Raw genomic sequence first — 18,293 nt, 5'->3', positions numbered from 1 at the left:
AAAACTGCAGAGGTAAACCTCACCTTCTATTCTGCAGTACATAACTATAGTAGGTACTTAGAATGAACTCAGGTAAAGAAAGGCGAAAGACAAAAACATTCAAATCCAACCATGAAGACTCTAACCTTATTTTGTTTTGTACAAATGTAGGAACTGAGGCCTAAATATACAAAGGCCAAATATTACAAAGCTTATTAATAGAGCCAGGTATAATAGTTAAGTCTTCAAACTGTGAGGCCAGGGCTCTATTTTTATAAGTTGGCAATACATAAATAGATATAATCAGGAAAAAAAGTAAAGTGAATAGTGTGTATTGCTTTTTTAGTGAGTGATGAATTTATATAATTCAAATCTTTTTGTTGTTGTTACATTTATCCCATTTACAACTGAAAACATTTATTTTCAGGAGCAACAAAACTCTCCCTGTTTTGTTTTGTTTTGTTTTTCAGATTGAATGCCCTTATTCTTGTCATCAGAGCAGCATCAGACTTAACCTGTGATATTGTAGGAGATAATTGCCCTTATTAGTCTATAATTTTTTAAGTGTCTTTATATGCTGCTAAGGGCCTGTTATTATATGAATAGTTTACAAATCAAAGCACATTGCCATCTCCACACAAAAGGATGGGTTATAATTTTGGACGCAATTAGAGAAGGCCGTGAACCTTTCTGTAATAATAACTTTTAAAAATTAAAATAGAAATCAAAGCATTTGGCCCCATGCTGGGCTGTGTACTTTGTTAATATAAATGGATACTCTATTGGGAGTTATTTTAAAAGGACAGGTGAGAAATAAAAGACCTCTTTTTCATGCTGCATACTTTTGCAAACTAACTCTAAACTCATAACTGCCTGCTTGGATACTTGTAAATATCTGTGTAAGTTTCAGCTACAAGGATAATCTTGGTATTTAAGAGATGCTGAATCCGTGGAAATTATCAGCTTCCTTTTTTTTTTTTTTTTTTTTTTGAGACGGAGTCTCGCTCTGTTCCCCAGACTGGAGTGCAGTGGCATGATCTCGGCTCACTGCAAGCTCCGCCTCCCAGGTTCACGCCATTCTCCTGCCTCAGCCTCCTGAGTAGCTGGGACTACAGGCGCCGGCTAATTCTTAGTATTTTTAGTAGAAACAGGGTTTCACTGTGTTAGCCAGGATGGTCTCGATCTCCTGATCTCATGATCCGCCCGCCTCGGCCTCCCAAAGTGCTGGGATTACAGGCATGAGCCACCACAACCGGCCTATCAGCTTCCTTTGACTGGAGACATTGCTTCTCCAAAAATGTTCTGAACCTGTATATTTCCCAGTTTCTCAATGCGGCATTTGATGGTTCCTAGATTATAACCCTGGCATTTAAAGCTACGGTAATAGTACCACCCAAATAAAGCCAGGCTCTGCTTGGTACTGTGGCTTTGCCACATTCTAGCTATATGATTTTGGACACATTGCATAACCTCAGTGCCCCATCCGTAAAGTGAAGATAGTAGTGCCCTTCCCATAGGGCTGTTGTGAGGATTAAATAAGTTAATACAAATCACATACTTATGATACGGTACGTAGTAAACACTCAATAAACAGCTGAAACTTGTTATTCTATCTTTTGTTCTTGCGTGGCTTTTTTCAATACAACTTTCAGCTGCATGGTCCACCTTATTCCTTAGCACTTAAAGTTTTTGTCTTTGTCCGTTTTAAATCACTTTAGATATAAAGTACCCTGCATGCAAGCACTCATTAACCCCAAAACAAAATAAAACAAAACTCAGGATGTGTTGCCTCCATAATCTGAAAAGTCTAATATTCCAAATTATCAGATTGCTAAATAATTCTGATTGCCATTTGTCACCTCGAACCTTACGGTTGCTTTGCTGTGTGAAGATAAACTACCCCCTTTAGTTGCTTTTTGAGGAATCATTTGACTTTGTCTTTCCCTGAGTAAAATCTTTAAAAATATATGAACAATACTAATTATTCTCAGAGGAGATTATTACTCTACTAGATACAGAAAAAAAAATGTATATTTGCCACAGAACCATTCAGCCTTATATTATACATACAGTTTTATAACATTAATCAGTTTTGCTGTCATTTTTCTCATCTTTCAGGTTTGTACAAATGTAAAGTAGATAAAATGATTCTCCATGATCAAGTAGTTACATGATTTAGTTCACATTATATATTCCCCAGGTTCTCTCTCATGTGTTTAGCTGTCATATGTGAGTTTGGCAGCCGAATGAACTAAGGATGTATCATAAATTGATGCAAATATTTTTATGTAAGCTTGTCGTATGTACTGAGCAATAGAAACTCAGAAATACAGAATAGAGATTATTGCAATAATCTCTTTTTTAGTTTTGTTCAGCTATAGAGAAAAGCAAGAAGTTTGGAGACAACAGGAAGGAGGAACTTAACTACTAAATTGAATTCGTTTCCATAAAAAGCAGAGCTAGACAAGCAAATTCACTGTCTGTGGTACTGTTTTCAGTTGTGATTATTGTAGTTTTCCTATTTAGAGCTTTCTGATATTAGCATCTTTGCCTCTTGTTTTCAATATATAATTTATCGTATTTATAAAACAAGTCTGGCAAGTTTGTTTACATTTTAGAAGTCTTTCAAAAGAAAGAGAAAATCTTATTCTTAAAAAGTTGTCATGGCATTAACCAGAGATGTATCTGGCATACCCCATCTCAAGTCATGTCGGACAAGGAAAAGTTCACTGTACGAGGCCATTATCATAAAATCCAGAACTGTGCTATGGTTTACATATATATTTTTCATGTGCACACTTAAATTAAAAACTTCTGCCTTATCAGGGATGGTAGCATATAAAAAGTTTCGTCAACCTTTCTCCCTATTATGACATGTATACCACATTACCTGTGAAACCAAATCAACTTTTATTCATTGGATATGAAAGCTAAAGAAACCTTTTCTTAAAACTAGCAAACAACCTTGCCAGGGGTAATTTAAGCAAGTAACTCAGTTCTTCCATTTGCAAATTCTTCTTCCAAGTTGATATATTCTGTGGCCACAGCATACACAGCCCAGCCCTTTAGATCAGAATTACGATTTAACTTTCTTTAAATCTGATAAGCTCTAAGAACGATGTTCGTACACTTTGCATGGATCATTTCTGACTATCATATAAAAACAAGGCTCCTTTTTCTCTTCCAGGTCCAAACCACCGTGAAGCGCCAATGGGCCCAATTCAAAATTCAATGGAACCAGCGTTGGGGGAGGCGCCCCTCCAACCGCTCTGCTCGCGCTGCAGCCGCTGCTGCAGAGGCTGGCGACATCCCAATTTACATCTGCCATCAGGAGCCGAGGAATGAACCAGCCAACAACCAAGGCGAGGAGAGTGCTGAGATCATCCCTTTGAATATCATAGAGCAAGAGTCATCTGCTTGAATGTGAAGCAAACACAGCATCGTGATCACTGAGCCATCATTTCCTGGGAGAAAGACCATGCATTTAAAGTGTTCTCCATCCTCCCAGGAACCAAACATATCATTTGTGAAGAATTATTCAGTGAATTTGTCCATTGTAAATCTGAAGAAAGTTATTCTTGGTACTATTGCTTTGGGAGACAGTCTAGGAATGGAGTCTCCCACTGCAACTTGTGAACTCCATTATTCATCCAGGACTGAGATGCAAATGTCACAGTAATGCAAGCAAAGTATCAAAGAAAAACAATGAAATTGACCTAGTTCAGATACAGGGTGCTCCTTGTCGATACTGAGCCATTTATACCTTTGAAATATTAAAATCACTGTCAATATTGTTATTTTTATCTCTGGATTTTGAATTAATTAGAATATTTCTGTATTTGGCTATGGATCTGATTTTTAATTTTTTTTAATTTCAGTCAATTCTGATGTGACTGAGATGTTTTACCATCCTTACAACGTAAACCACATGAACTACGTGACCTCTGCAAGACAAAGCGGCTTTCTAATAGAGAGATTAGTAAATATGTGAAGAAAAAGACCTGCATTTGGCAGGAAGATGTATGCTTTGAATGCAAAAGAAATTTAGAGTCAATTTGCTGAAAACATTACATGCTCAGCTTGGTTTTGGACAAGCCTGTCCATTGGGCAGGACCTAGCTGTTGTAAAGAATTGGTCTTAATGTTGAATGTATTTTGGTTGCTGATGTTTATAAACTGAGAGGTCACAAAGAATCTATCACTAAAAATTTTTACAAAACTGCCAAAAATATAATTCTCAGTGGAAGACAATACTCCCTTTAAAGAGAGTTTGCCACTTCCCTAAACTCCAGGATTTATAAAGCAAATTACTCCAAGGTTTATAAAGCAGATTACCTCTTGCCCTTGGGTGCTATCTAGCAGTAAAAGATAAATTTGTTGAATATTGGTAATTAAAAGACTCCACATAAGTCCATTAACTGCTTTCCACCCAGCTTCAAAGCTTAAAAAGAGCTCAGTCTTTTCCAGGAAGATCCAGGAGGGCTAATTAGAAATCAATTTGTGGTTGACCTCTTGTTTCTTGTTATTACCAAAACAGGAGGGGAAAAAATTAACTGCTCCAAATTTAACCATAAATCAATTCATGTTTAACGTTTCTCATTAAAATCCAGTATTATATTCTCATATCTCTCTTTACTTCCCAGTATAAGATTTTTGAAAATCCTGAATAAACGAGTATCATTACTGGCACCTGAAATTAATTTGTGAATTTGCAACAGTAATCAGAGTTACCATTATTTAATTTGTATACTAAATGAGGAGGTACATTGAAACCCTCCAAATCTCCAGTCTCATCTATGTCATATTTTGCCACTGCCTTTCAGAAGTGATTTAGTTGTGGAAAGATAATAAATTGATTTGTTATGGTTACGTATTTAGCGCACCCAGAGAAAATTAATTATATTTCTACAGAGAAAATGAATTTGGGATACTAAAGTAGTTTAAGTCTCCTTTACTGAATGTAAGGGGGGGGATCGAAAAGAAGGTATTTTTCCAATCACAGTGTTATGTAGTATTGTTCTATTTTTGTTTACAAACATGGAAAACAGAGTATTTCTGGCAGCTGTGGTACAAATGTGATAATATATTGCTAAAATATTTTAGATGTTATTATGCTAATATAGTAGGGGGCTGAAGAAAACAAAATAGCTTATTATAGAAATGCACATAGTTCTGCCCAAATTATGTGAAATGCTTATGCTTGTGTATATGTATAAATTAATACAGAGTATGTTAAAAGCAAAAAGATGTATATTTGCATATTTTTCTAAAGAAATATATTATTCATCTTTTCATTCATTCATCTCGTCTCCTGCTCATTCCATGCTGTTTTTCATTTCAGCCATGGGCTGCTACCATCCCATCTCATTTGTACTGTAGGAGTGGGAAAGATAATCTAAAAGCATAGGTTAGAAACCATACACAAAAATATCAAGGTTATTATCTTTATTAGTACAAACATCTTTAGTCTCAATTTGATTGTAAATTCAGTGACACTGTTCTCATGCCCTTGATAACACAAAACCACACACCAGTGTCAATCAATATTGCATAGGTTTAGGAAGCACAGCAAAGAAATCAAGTGTAAGAACGTATTATATCCTTTTATTGTTCTTGTTTTTTTATTCATTATTCTGGGACCAGACTTGATCTGTCCAATATCACATCAGATCCTTAGAATTGTTACAATCATTGGCTTTTAATATAGTTTGGAAGAGAGACAAAGGCTAGACGAAAGCCAACCAATTAACTATCATTAGAATGCATAAAGCCCACCATTGGAAGGATTTTCAGATCTGGAAAGCATGAAATGGAAAAAATGAGGATTAAATGAGAACTCTGATGGACTAAAAAGGGGAAGAGGAGCAATTTGTAGATTCTTCTCATTACGTGAGAACATCCAAAATTGTGGCCTCATGAGATCTGGGAAACTTCTTCCAAAAGGATATGTAAGGATTACATCTTTCCCTTACATTCCACGGGGAATACAGATAGATATTATCATTGTGATCTTGAGGAACAAAAACAATTTCGCATCATACCATAAAACATGATTCCTCAAGAGATAAGTTTGTACTCAGACGGTCAGCTTCCCTTTTGCTTTGACTCCTATTTTTTGATTCAAAACAGGCCTTTAGGTGCAAATGAATATTACAGTTACTGCAGGGGAAAATGTTGGAAAAAACATGACAAAAATGTTATCATCCTTGAGCTACAATCATTCTCATTCATTACTTCATTCATTAAACATTGATTCAACAGATGTTTCATATGCCTTCCATCCTGCTATATAACAAATATTTATTAATGGTAGTTATCAAGGCAAACCTTCTTTACAGTAGGGACTGCTTCTTTTTGGTGCAGGGGTAAAAATCAAAACCTGCTAAGTGAACCATTACCCTAAAACCACAACCACTGATATCTTGGGGGTGGAAGAGCAAAGTGACACATGTGGCTGGAGGTGGTAGCTGAGTGTGATCTTCCCTCCTCATTAACACTGGACATAAGAGCTCTAGTTGTAAGAAACATTCTCAGAACAAGATCTCAGGACAAAGTCTCAAGCAGGACTCACTTTCTTGACAACAAGGTCTACAATGGTGGTTCTTTCATTGGTTAGATTACAGCTTAACTAGTTATCACAGGAGTTAACAGTTTTGGGTTTAAAATGAAATTATTTATGAAGAGGGTAGATCAGAATCCATATTTAGAAGATCAATCAAGTAAAAGCAGGAAATTCTATTTGCTATTTTGACAGAGTAAACAAGATGACATTCCTAACTTAAGCTTATGAAAGTTGATTTACTAAACTAATAACTCATATCAAGCAGGAGGTTACAGGAAACAATAACTGGAAACATGCAGAAAAGGATGATAATATGTGCATGTGAGGGCAAAGGAAGATAGAGAAGCAACATTTGCAAATTAAGAACTAACTATTTCTGATTTTTTTTCTTCTGGACATGAAATTAACATTTTTTAATATCTCTGAATAATATGAAGCATTGAAGGAAAGAAAACACAGTCATTGAAACTGTAACCAAAAAAGAACAGGAAGATTTTCTAATATCATATCTTCCTCCATTCAGATTAGCAAGCATCTCTGACAATTTTCAGAGATTTTCTATTATCTGAAGCATTGGCCAGCCAGTCTCTTAAGTCACTAATCAATGCCCATTTTCCATTTACAGAAATTCAATGCCTTCTATCTAGCTTTCCCAGAAATCCTTCCAATGAGACACAAGCTGTGCCATCCCTCTTCACCTATTGACCAGGAATGTCACCTCATGTCACTACAGTCTCTTTTGCTTAAGAGACCTGTTATTTTAATTTGGAGAATTTTGCCTCCAATAAAATCTCAGAGTCTTGCAGGTGAAGTGCCTAATAGAAATTCAATACAACCAGTTGAGATGTCTTTAATGAAAAAAAAATCAGAAAAGATTGAGAAATCTGTCTCCATCCAAACCTGCCAGACTGGCTGATTAAAGATAGCACACTGGTCTCTCATACAGAGGCCATACAACTAAACATAGAACCAGCTGTAAACTCCTGAAATCTCTGCACAGCAGAATCAGTGGCTAGTCTCTGTGCAGCAAGCATTTCTCAGGATGCAGTCCCTTCTTCACTGCACTCATGCATTGCAACTTCTATATGCTCTCCTCAGGAGAGGAATATTGTGAGCTTAAAGATGTTGAGAGCATCCCTTTAATAGAGAGATAATTTAAGAAGAAAGAGAGAGAGGTAAACATTAATCATTAAAACACCGTACTCAATATAATAGACCAATAGACATTAGCTCACCTACTCTTTATAACATTATGAATCCTCTCTTTATGCCCATTTTAGTGATGAGAAAATTACATGGAAGAGAAATTGAATAAATTGTCTACCACGATCACACAGTTAGTAAGTAGCTGAGCTAGGATTTGAATCAAGGATACCCAATGGCTCTGCTTTTTAAATTGCCATCTTGGTGGTCCTACTGTACCAGCCAGCCTCTCACGGGTAAGGCTGTTCCTGTTTTTTAGCTCTAAAAAATATTACATAGTAAGTTCTCATAGGTTAAGAGAAGAGAGATAATTCACAACATGTATCTTTTTGGTCCAAAATTAACTTAATTGAATGTCCATAGATTCCTTCAACCAAAAGGGATCTTCAGATGAAATTTATTTTTCTGTAGTTTCAAGAGTTTCTTTCCATAGTGGTGATTTTTATTTTTAGCCAGAGAGTTTTTCAAACACAACACTAGTTTGCAGCTTCTACACTTTGAATGTCGTCTTTGTGCAGATATTTGAGAGACAAAACATGTTTTGGGAAACTTTCCATGGTTTCTCAATGGACACACCAGTCCTAATTTCTGGCCTGCAAAAAAGCTACATATAAGTAGTCAGGGCTGCACTTAATACTGTTGCTAGCAGGATTTCCACTTATCAGTTTCGAGAATTGGGGTCTGAATAGGTAGGATAATGAAGATTATGAATATCATTCACCCATTCAACTATGTACCAGATGATGAAAAAAGGCAGAGAGTCAAGAAAGAAGAGACACTGAGGAACATGAGGGACAGCCAAGATAGCAAACTGGTTAGGGTGCTAGTTCCCTCTCTGGTTACCAACCTTGGACAAACTATAGAAGCAGAGAGGACACATGCATGTCAATAATTAGTAATTAATTTAAAAAGAAACAACAGAAAAAAGGAAGCCAGTGGGACTACTGGTTATAAAAATGCAATACCTGAAGTAACACTATATAGAATAGTTGAAATAAGTAACACGTGATAATTTAGACACCACTTAAAAATTAATTAATGAGTTAAAAACTAGATTGGAAATCTCAGAGGAAACAGGAAAGAATAAAGACATAGAAAGCAGAAAAGAAAAACCAAGAGATATAGAAATGGAATTGCCAATATCAACAGTAGGAGTATCAGAAAGACACAAAAGAAAATGGAGAAGGGGACATATTCACAGAAATATGTTTTAAAACTCTGTATGGTTAAAGACAAAAGACCTCAACTAGCAATAACTCCAAAATGGCCAAATAAATGCCCCAAGCTAAAATTTTGTTAATGTTGACAAGATTAGGGCAAGAAGAAATCATGATCTGAGAGCAGGATAAAGATTCTCTTTTTTAGGAGAACGACAGAGGTTTGGTAATTAAAAAGCAATATGGGTAAGTTAATGAGTATGGGTCTTAAGATGTGTGAAATAAGTCTTCATATAACATTTATAATAAGGTGATCATAGTCGCCGATTAGAAACAGAGATTCTCTTAATGGGAAAAAAAAAAAAGCAAAACCCCACAGACAACAAGAGATGCACATAAGACACAAAGCACAACAGGCAATAAGAGATATACGTAAGACAAAAGGAAAACAAAAGATTAAAAATGAATGGGAAAAGTTATGCTGGGGAAATATGAACCAAAATAAATTGGAAGTTCTCTCTTAATATCTGACTAAATAGAATTTTTTTGTTGTTGAGATGGAGTTTCACTCTTATTGCCCAGGCTGGAGTGCATTGGCGCGATTTTGGCTCACGGCAACCTCCACCTCCCGGTTCAAGCGATTATCCTGCCTCAGCCTCCTGAGTAGCTGGGATTACATGCATGCACCACCACACCTGGCTAATTTTTTTGTATTTTTAGTACAGATGGGGTTTCTCCATGTTGGTCAGGCTGGTCTCGAACTCCCGACCTCAGGTGATCCACCCTCGGCCTCCCAAAGTGCTGGAATTACAGGAGTGAGCCACCGCGCTGGCCCTAAATAGAATTTAAGACAAAAAAAAATCATAAAGAGTAGCATATTGATACATTGTTACAGGCTGCTGTAACAACAAACCTTAGACTGGGTAATTTAGACAGAAGTTGATTGCCCACAGTTCCAGAGGCTGGCATGTCTAAGACAAATGCACCAGCAGATTTGGTGTCTGGTGAGGGCCTGTTCCTCAAAGAAGGTACATTCTATTTGTCTTCCCATGGTGGAAGAAGGTAAGGGAGCTTCGTCAGGCCTAGTTATTTGTTTATTTATTTATTGAGATGAAGTCTTGCTGTGTCTCCCAGGCTGGAGTGCAGTGGTGTGATCTTGGCTCCTGCAACCTCCGCCTCCTGGGTTCAAGTGATTCTCCTGCTGCAGCCTCCTGAGTAGCTGGGATCTCAGGCCTCTTTTATAAGAGCACAAATTCGGGTGCAGCGCACCAGCATGGCACATGTATACATATGTAACTAACCTGCACAATGTGCACATGTACCCTAAACCTTAAAGTATAATAAAAAAATTAAAAAAAAAAAAGAGCACAAATTCCATTCATGAGGGAGGCACACTCATGACTTAATCACTCCCCGAAAGGCCCCACCTCTTAATACTGTCACATTGGGGATTAAGTTTTAACATATGAATTTTCAGAGAACACAAACATTCAGACCCTACAGATGATTTATCAGTTGTAATTGAGGACTTTAACATATATGCTAGATCAAACAAATAAAATATTAGCAGTATGGTAAAATACCTGAAAAATACAACTATCAATCTCAAGCAATTAAAAATATACCGAACACTATACTCAACAAACACGAAACATGCATTCTTTTAAATATACAGAGAATGTTTACTAAAAAGCCATGTTTAAGATCCTAAAGACAATCTCCATTAATTCTAAAGAATTAATACCAGTCTATCATTGTTGGACATTTGGGTTGGTTCCAAGTCTTTGCTGTTGTGAATAGTGCCACAATAAACATAAAATTAAAAAACAAAAAAGAAGAGAATTAATACCATGCCAAAGATCTCTGATCATAATGCAAAAAAATAGAAATTAATAGCAAAATTGCAGCCTAAGCAATCCGATGTTGGAGGCAATAAACATATCTAAATAATCCTTGCTTTTAATAGGATAGTAAGAATTGGAGAATGGTACCGATCTTATATCAGCAACATATTAGTTTTACCTACAGTTGTCCCTGGATGTCCACCAGGAGATTGGTTCTAGAACCCCTCCCTCATACCAAAATCCAAGGATGCTAAAGTTCCTTATATAAAATGGTGCTGTATTTGCATACAATCTACATACATCCTTTCATATACTTTAAATTATCTCTAGATTACTTATAATACCTAATACAGCATAAATAATACATACATAGTTATTATAATGTATTTTTCATTTGTATTTTTTCAATCATATTGTTAATTGTACTGTCTTTTAAACATATTTTTCATCCATAGTTGGTTCAATCTGCAGGTGTGGAATCCACAACTATGGAGGGCCAACTGTATTAATACTACTTCAATAAAGAAACCATTACATCTCTAAATTTATGGAACATGTCTAGAGCAGTTCCTAGAAGGAAGCTTAAACTTTAGATACCTTTAAGAAGAAATCAGAAAGTGAGCAACAGAGTAAAAGCAAAAACACAAGAAGGGTAATGTCATATGAGACATTACCTTCATGTAAAAATAACCTCCAAGTATATTTTCAAGCAAGCTATCCTAGAAAGGCTCACAGACTAAATTAAGATGCTCAAATCACACAGTTTACTTAAGCAATTGAAAACACTTAGTGGGAAGCTTTGGGAAGGAGATGAGGTAGGTTAGCACACTTAGGATAGGGCATTAGCATGATGGTATAGCCACAGTACGTGAATCCTTGGGTACAGTGTTCACATGTCCTCTCTAATCACATATTCCCTGCTGAAGATGTGGATGTGAGAAACCAGAGTTGAGGTCTGAGCAATGGGATACAGGGTATGAAAGGTGACTAGAGCCAACATATGGTACTTACTCTATCAAGGAGTTGCAGGGACAAGTACTTGTGGCTACTGTTGAGCTTTCTAATTATTATCAACTATGGGTTTTATCTGCACTTCTTGGGCAAAGGACACAAGAAGTAGAATAGGTGTCACCAGGGGTAGAAGATTTAAGTCTATGTTAAACACACATCTGCTCTATTCAACTCATTCTATGTCTAATATATCTCACAGTTTACTAACTACTTGTTATTCATACTTCTTTTTCACTTTCCACGTTCTATAGCAGAATCGAATGTTCTAAAATAACTCATCAAACACATATCACAAAGGGACAAGTGTTTCAAATAGAAATCAGTGAAATAAGGAATGAGAGAGAGAAAGAGCAAGAGAGAAAACCAACAAAACCAAAACTAACAAAATTAACCATATTAGCTAAAACTAACCTGACACTGAGGCACCATTCTATAATTCTTAATATTCTTTAAAAAGTAAGAGTTATTTAGAAACATTTCTTGTTTCCAACATAAGATTGTTTAACAGTAATGTCAAACACTAGGTCAAAGAAAAATATCAAAAGAGCAATTTGAAAATATGTTGAGACAAAAATGAAAACACCGCATACGAAAACTTACGTGATGCTGCAAAAGCAGTAATAAAAGAGAAGTTTATAACACTAAATGCCCACAATAAAAAGAAGAAAAAAATCTTTAAAAAAATCTAAATTAAGATGTAAATTGTCCCAGTTTGCAGAGGACATAATCTTATACATAGAAAACTCACTGACAAGGAAATTAGGAATATAATTTGGTTTAAAATAACATAACACCAAAAAGAAAATCTTAGAAATAACCTTAACTAAAGAGGGGAAATATTTTAACACTAAGAATGAGAAAATATTGATAAAATATATTTTAAAATACACACAAAAATGGAAAGAAATTCTGTGTTCATGAATTGGAAGATTTAATATTGTTAAAATTTCTATACTACCCAAAGTTATAGACAGATTCAATGCAATTGCTACCAAAATCTCAATGGAATTTTCTAGCAGAAATAGAAAAAGCAATTCTGAAATTCCTGTGGAAGCACAAAAGACTCTGAAAAGCCAAATTAACCTTGAGAAAAAAGAACAAAGCTGGAGGCATCACACCTTCTGATTTTGAAATGTATTACAAAACTAAAATAATTAAACCAGAATAGTACTGACATAAAGACAAGTAGATAGACAAATGAAACAGAATAGGGAGCCCAGAAATAAATCCATGCATATATGGCCAACTGAATTTCAACAAGGGTGTGAAGAAAACACAATGTGGAAAGGATAGCCTCTTCAACAAATGGTGTTGGGAACACTGAGTATCCACCTTCAAAAGACTGAAATTGGACCCTTAGCTTACACCATAAACAAAAATCAACTCAAAATGGATTAAAGACTTAAACGTAAGAACTGATACTGTAAAACTAATAGAAGAAAATGTTGGAGAAAAGCTTCATGACATTGGTATTGACAAGGATTATAAATATGACACCAATAGCACAGCAACAAAAGAAAAAACAGAAAAATGTAATTACATCAGTCTAAAAAGTTTCTGCACAGCAAAGGAAATAATCAACAGAGCAAAAGGCAACTTCTGAAATGGAAGAAAATATTTGTAAACTATATATCTGAGAAGGCATAAATACCCAAAATATATAAGGAACTCCTACAACTCAATAATAAAAAAAAAAAAACTAATCCAGTTTAAAAATGGGCTAAAAACTTCAATAGACATTTCTCCAAAGAAGGCATACAAATGGGCAACACAGGTATATGAAAAAATGTCCATCACTAATCATCAGGTAAATGCAAATCAAAACCATAATTAGATGTCACCTCACATCTCTTAGGATGACTATTATCAAAAAAAAAAAAGATAAGTATGGGCAAAAACATGAAGAAATTGCAGTCCTTGTATACTGTTGGTGGGAATGCAAAATAGTATAGTCTCTATGACCGTATGAAGGTTTCTCAAAAAATTAAAAATAGAACTACCATATGATCCAGTAAACACACTTCTCAGTATTTATCCGAAAGAAGTGAAATTAGGGTATAATTTCAATCCTCTGCGTGTGCATATCAAGTTTTTCCATCACTATTTGTTAAAGAGACTGTTCTTTCTACATTGTGTGTTCTTGGCATCTTTGTCAAAATTAATTGGCCATAAATGAGTGGATTTGTTTCTGTGTTCTCTGGTCTGTTCCATCAGTGTATATGTCTGCTTTTAGGCTGGTACAATACTGTTTTGACTACTTTAACTTTTCAGTATATCTTGAAATTAGATAGTGTGATGTTTCTAGCTTTGTTCTTTTTGCTTAGGATCGCTTTGGTTATTTGGGGTTTTGGGGGGTTTCATACGTATTTTAGGATTTTTTTTTATTTCTATGAACACGTGTCATTAGAATTTTGACAAGGATTGGTTTGAATCTGTAGATTGCCTTGGGAAATATGTAAATTTTAACAATATTATTTTTTTCCAATTCATAGACATGGGTTATCTTTCCATTTATTTGTGTCTTCTTTAATTTTTAAATGAAATTATTTTTCATGAAATTATTTTTCATGAAATTATTTTTGAAAACTATTAAGTTTTCAGTGTACAGGTCTTTCACCTCCTTGGTTACATTCATTCCTGAATATTTTTTGTAGTTATTGTAAATTTGATCCTATCTCACACTGTATACAAAAATCAACTCAAAATAGATTAAAGTTTTAAATGTGCAATCTGAAACTGTAAAACTACTAGAAGGAAGCATAGGGAAAAACCCTATGACATTGATCTGGGCAATGATTTTTCTGTTTGGATATTAACACAAAAGCAACCTGAACAGTTGGGGTTGCATCAAACTAAAAAGCTTTTGCACAGAAAAAGAAAGTCAACACTCAGGAGAGACAACTTATGGAGTGGGAAAAAAAATACTTGCAAATCATATATCTGACAAGGGATTAATATCCAAAATATATGAGGAGCTCAAACAATTTGATAGCAAGAAAACAAATAATCTGATTAAAAATGGGCAAATAACCCGAATAGAAATTTCTTAAAAGAGGACATACAAATGGCAAGCAGATAAAATTGCTCAACATCATGAATCATCAGAGAAATGCAAATAAAACCACAATGAGCTATGAATTTACACCTGTGAGAAGGGCTATTATCAAAAAGATGAAAGGTAAACATCGGCAAGGATGATGAAAAGGGAACCCTTGCATACTATTGGAATGTAAATTAGTACAGCTATTAGGGAAACTAGTATGGAGGTTCTTAAAGAAATTAAAAATAGAACTACCATATGACTCAGCAAAAGCATTAGTGGGTACTACCAAAGGAAATGGAGTCAGTATGTCAAAGAGATATCTGCACATCTATGTTCAGTGAAGCATTATTCACAATAGCCAAGGATGAACAGGTGAAGAAAATGTGGTATATATACACAATGGAATACTATTCAGCCTTTTTAAAAAAGGAAATTCCTGTCATTTGCAACAACATGAATGAACATGGAGGACATTAGGTTAAATGAAATAAGCGGGGCAAATACCACATGATCTCACTGATATGTGGAATCCAAAAAAGTTGATCTTAAAGAGAGTAGAATGGTAGCGGTTGGGGGAGGCTGTTGGGGAGATGTTGGTTAAATGATACCAAATTTTAGTTAGACAGGAGGAATAATTTCAAGAGATCTGTGGCACAACATGGTGACTATAGTTAATAACAATATATTGTATTTCAAGGCATAAAAATACATGTATTTCAAAACATGAAAATTGCTAAGACAGTAGATTTTAACTGTTCTCACCACTTTAAAAAAGGATGTGAGATAATGTCTATATTAATTAGCTCAATTTAGCCACTCTAAAATATATACATATTTCAAATATCATGTTGTACATGATAAATATACACAATTTGTATTTGTCAATTAAAATGAATAAAAAATTTAAAATTAAAATATGAAAATAAGGATTTCAAAGAGCTATTAGCAGTTTTATGTTAATTGCAGCACTATTCTCAATACCCAAAGTTGTGGAAACAACCTAAATGTCCATTAGTGGATGACTGGATGAAGAAATGTAGCATTAATTATTAATAATACAGAGGAATAATATTCAGCCTTTAAAAAGGAAGAAATTCTGCAACATTTAGCAACAGGGATGAAATTTGAAAACTTTATGCTAAGTGAAATAAGCCAGTGACAGAAGGACAAGTAGCTCATGATTTCACTTATATGAAGTATCTAAAATAATCAAACTCATGGAGTCAGAGAGTAGAATAGTGGTTATCAGAAGTTGAGGGGAAGGGGAAATGGGAGTTGCCAATCAACAGGCATAAAGTTTCAGTTATAGAAGGTAAGTAAGTTCTATAGGTCTGCTGTACAACATAGTACCTATAGTTAATAATACTGTATTGTGTACTTTAAAAATATATTAAGAGGGTAGAGATCTACCCATGTTAAGCATTCTTACTACAATAAAATAAATATTTTTAAGTGACAGGTTAACCTTGTGATTTCAATTCAAAGTTTGTACTAACTGATTTAGACTTGAACTTGTTAGTGGAAGTCTTGCTGAGTTGATATATACTGTATAAATGTTTAGGGAAATTTAGAATAACTACATTTATAAGCTAAATTTCTCCATAATAGATTTGCTTAGATGAGTCAGATAAAAGAGAAATCAAATACCTTTATTTTATATGTGCAGTTTAAAATATTGAGGTTGTTTAAGGTTATAAATGAGATCAAACATTATATAAAGCCCTCTAAAATTAGTTGTTAAAATTTGGTAGACATAAGAATAGAATAATGAGATTTTTAAACTGAAGTTAAATGCACAAAGAAAAACTGGACTTTTAAATTTATAACTTTAATGAGTTGAATATTAGTTTTAAAATCAAATAAACTTCTGAATAGTATTTTCAACATGTAAACATGGTTCTCAAAGGCATATTGAACCTTGCATTCAATATTCCTGTAGGGGAAAAAGTCTGATGAAAGTTAATATTAATAGTTGAAACCTTTAGGCTAAAAAATGCCCCTATACTTTGGAGGAACATAAAGTATATCTTGACTTTTTAAGGATTTATTTCTAGTTTCTAGTAGTTTTAGCAAATATAAAAGTTAATTTCACATTAGCATTTTTGTGGGAAAATATAACTAGTCACAAAAGGAAAAAGAAGACTTAGGCAGTTTTTCAGGTGGTGCTGAGTTTCCTATACTGAGGGGATAAGACATAATTACTCTCCCAAATGGCAACAAAGGTGAGCTAAACAGGTATATATTTTTTATTGTGTGTGAGAATTAGCATTTTTCAAGGGCCTACTGTGTGCCAGTCATTGTACATATATTATTTCATTTAATCTTTACAAGAACCTATAAGTGGTTGTACAAATATAGAAACATGAAGTCACACTGGTTGTGAGTGGTGGAGCCAAAATTCTAAGTCTGACTCCATAACCTGTGCTCTTTATATACCAGTGTTTCTCAGTGGACGCCGAGGACCACATGCAGCACAATCGCTGATGTGCTTATGAAACATACAGATTCTTAGACCCCATTCCAAGTCTCTGGAATTAGAATATCTAGGGATGGTGACAAAAACGTGGATTTTTGAGAACTAGTTTGAGAAGCCATGTAACCAACATATGCCACCAAGCTCCACTCTTTCTCTGAACTTGAGTATTTGACATTTTTTATATGAAACTATTCATTGTGAAGATATGTTATTTATGAAAGCAGTGTGATCTTCCTGCTAGGAGATAATTCAGTTATTGGGAATATGGGGCTTGTTTTTTATTGGAAAATCCTCATTTCAAAAAACACATAACACCTGTTAACAAAATATCTCATCACAGGACTTTCTTTTACCATGTCAGCACTACAGACTGCTTTACCAGATTGCTCTAATATGTGGCTGCAATATCTGTTTTGCAGAAATTTCTTAAGCAAGTATGAGTTTATACATGACATACCAAAAGCTTTTAAAGAGATATTTTGGCTTGACCATCCATCAGCAGTCCTCCTATGTGACCTTACGATTGACAGAGACCATTTCTGAGTTTGGGTCAATAAACAAGAAAACAAAGGTTAAAATGAGTTTTAATTTATGCGTGTGATAGCAGTACCAGCTTCGTTATATCCAGTTATTCTTTCTGTCATGGGTACATGGGAAGATTTCCCAGCTTCCTTGCAAGTAATGGCACTATGTGCTTATTCTGGCCAATGGCCTGAGTGTAGAAAATGATGTGTGTCACTTCTAGTTCCAGAGAGTGAAAAAAGTGTGCTTTATTCATTGCTCTCTCTGCTGTAGCAACTATAGAAGTCACAGCAACGTAAGATGGCAGAAGAGCCTCTGACAACCTGGCTTCCCTGCAGCAGAGCCCTCACCTAGCCAGCATCAGCCATGTGGGACATGCAAGAAAATAAGAACTTTGTTGTGTTAAATCCATATTTTGTAAGCTAATTTGTTACAGCAATATAACCTAGCCTACTCAGACTCATAACTGGGTTTTTTGAAGCAGCTTACACTAGAAT

General features: G+C 34.9%; 1 protein-coding gene across 1 annotated transcript in view; it reads left to right on the top strand.

The window, feature by feature from the left end:
• The window catches only part of CALCR (calcitonin receptor), a 150,116-nt gene extending 144,840 nt beyond the window's left edge, over nt 1–5,276 (top strand). Inside the window, exon 14 of the mRNA XM_003809722.4 lies at nt 3,167–5,276. Within this exon, the coding sequence (XP_003809770.1) occupies nt 3,167–3,400 (234 nt within the window). The 3' untranslated portion in view covers nt 3,401–5,276. The remainder of the gene's footprint in view (nt 1–3,166) is intronic.
• The last annotated feature ends 13,017 nt before the right edge of the window (nt 5,277–18,293 follow it).

This window comes from Pan paniscus, chromosome 6 (genome assembly GCF_029289425.2).
Source record: "Pan paniscus chromosome 6, NHGRI_mPanPan1-v2.0_pri, whole genome shotgun sequence".
NCBI lineage: Eukaryota > Metazoa > Chordata > Mammalia > Primates > Hominidae > Pan > Pan paniscus.
Note: the sequence above shows the minus strand (reverse complement) of the source record. Positions and strands in the feature narration are given on the sequence as shown.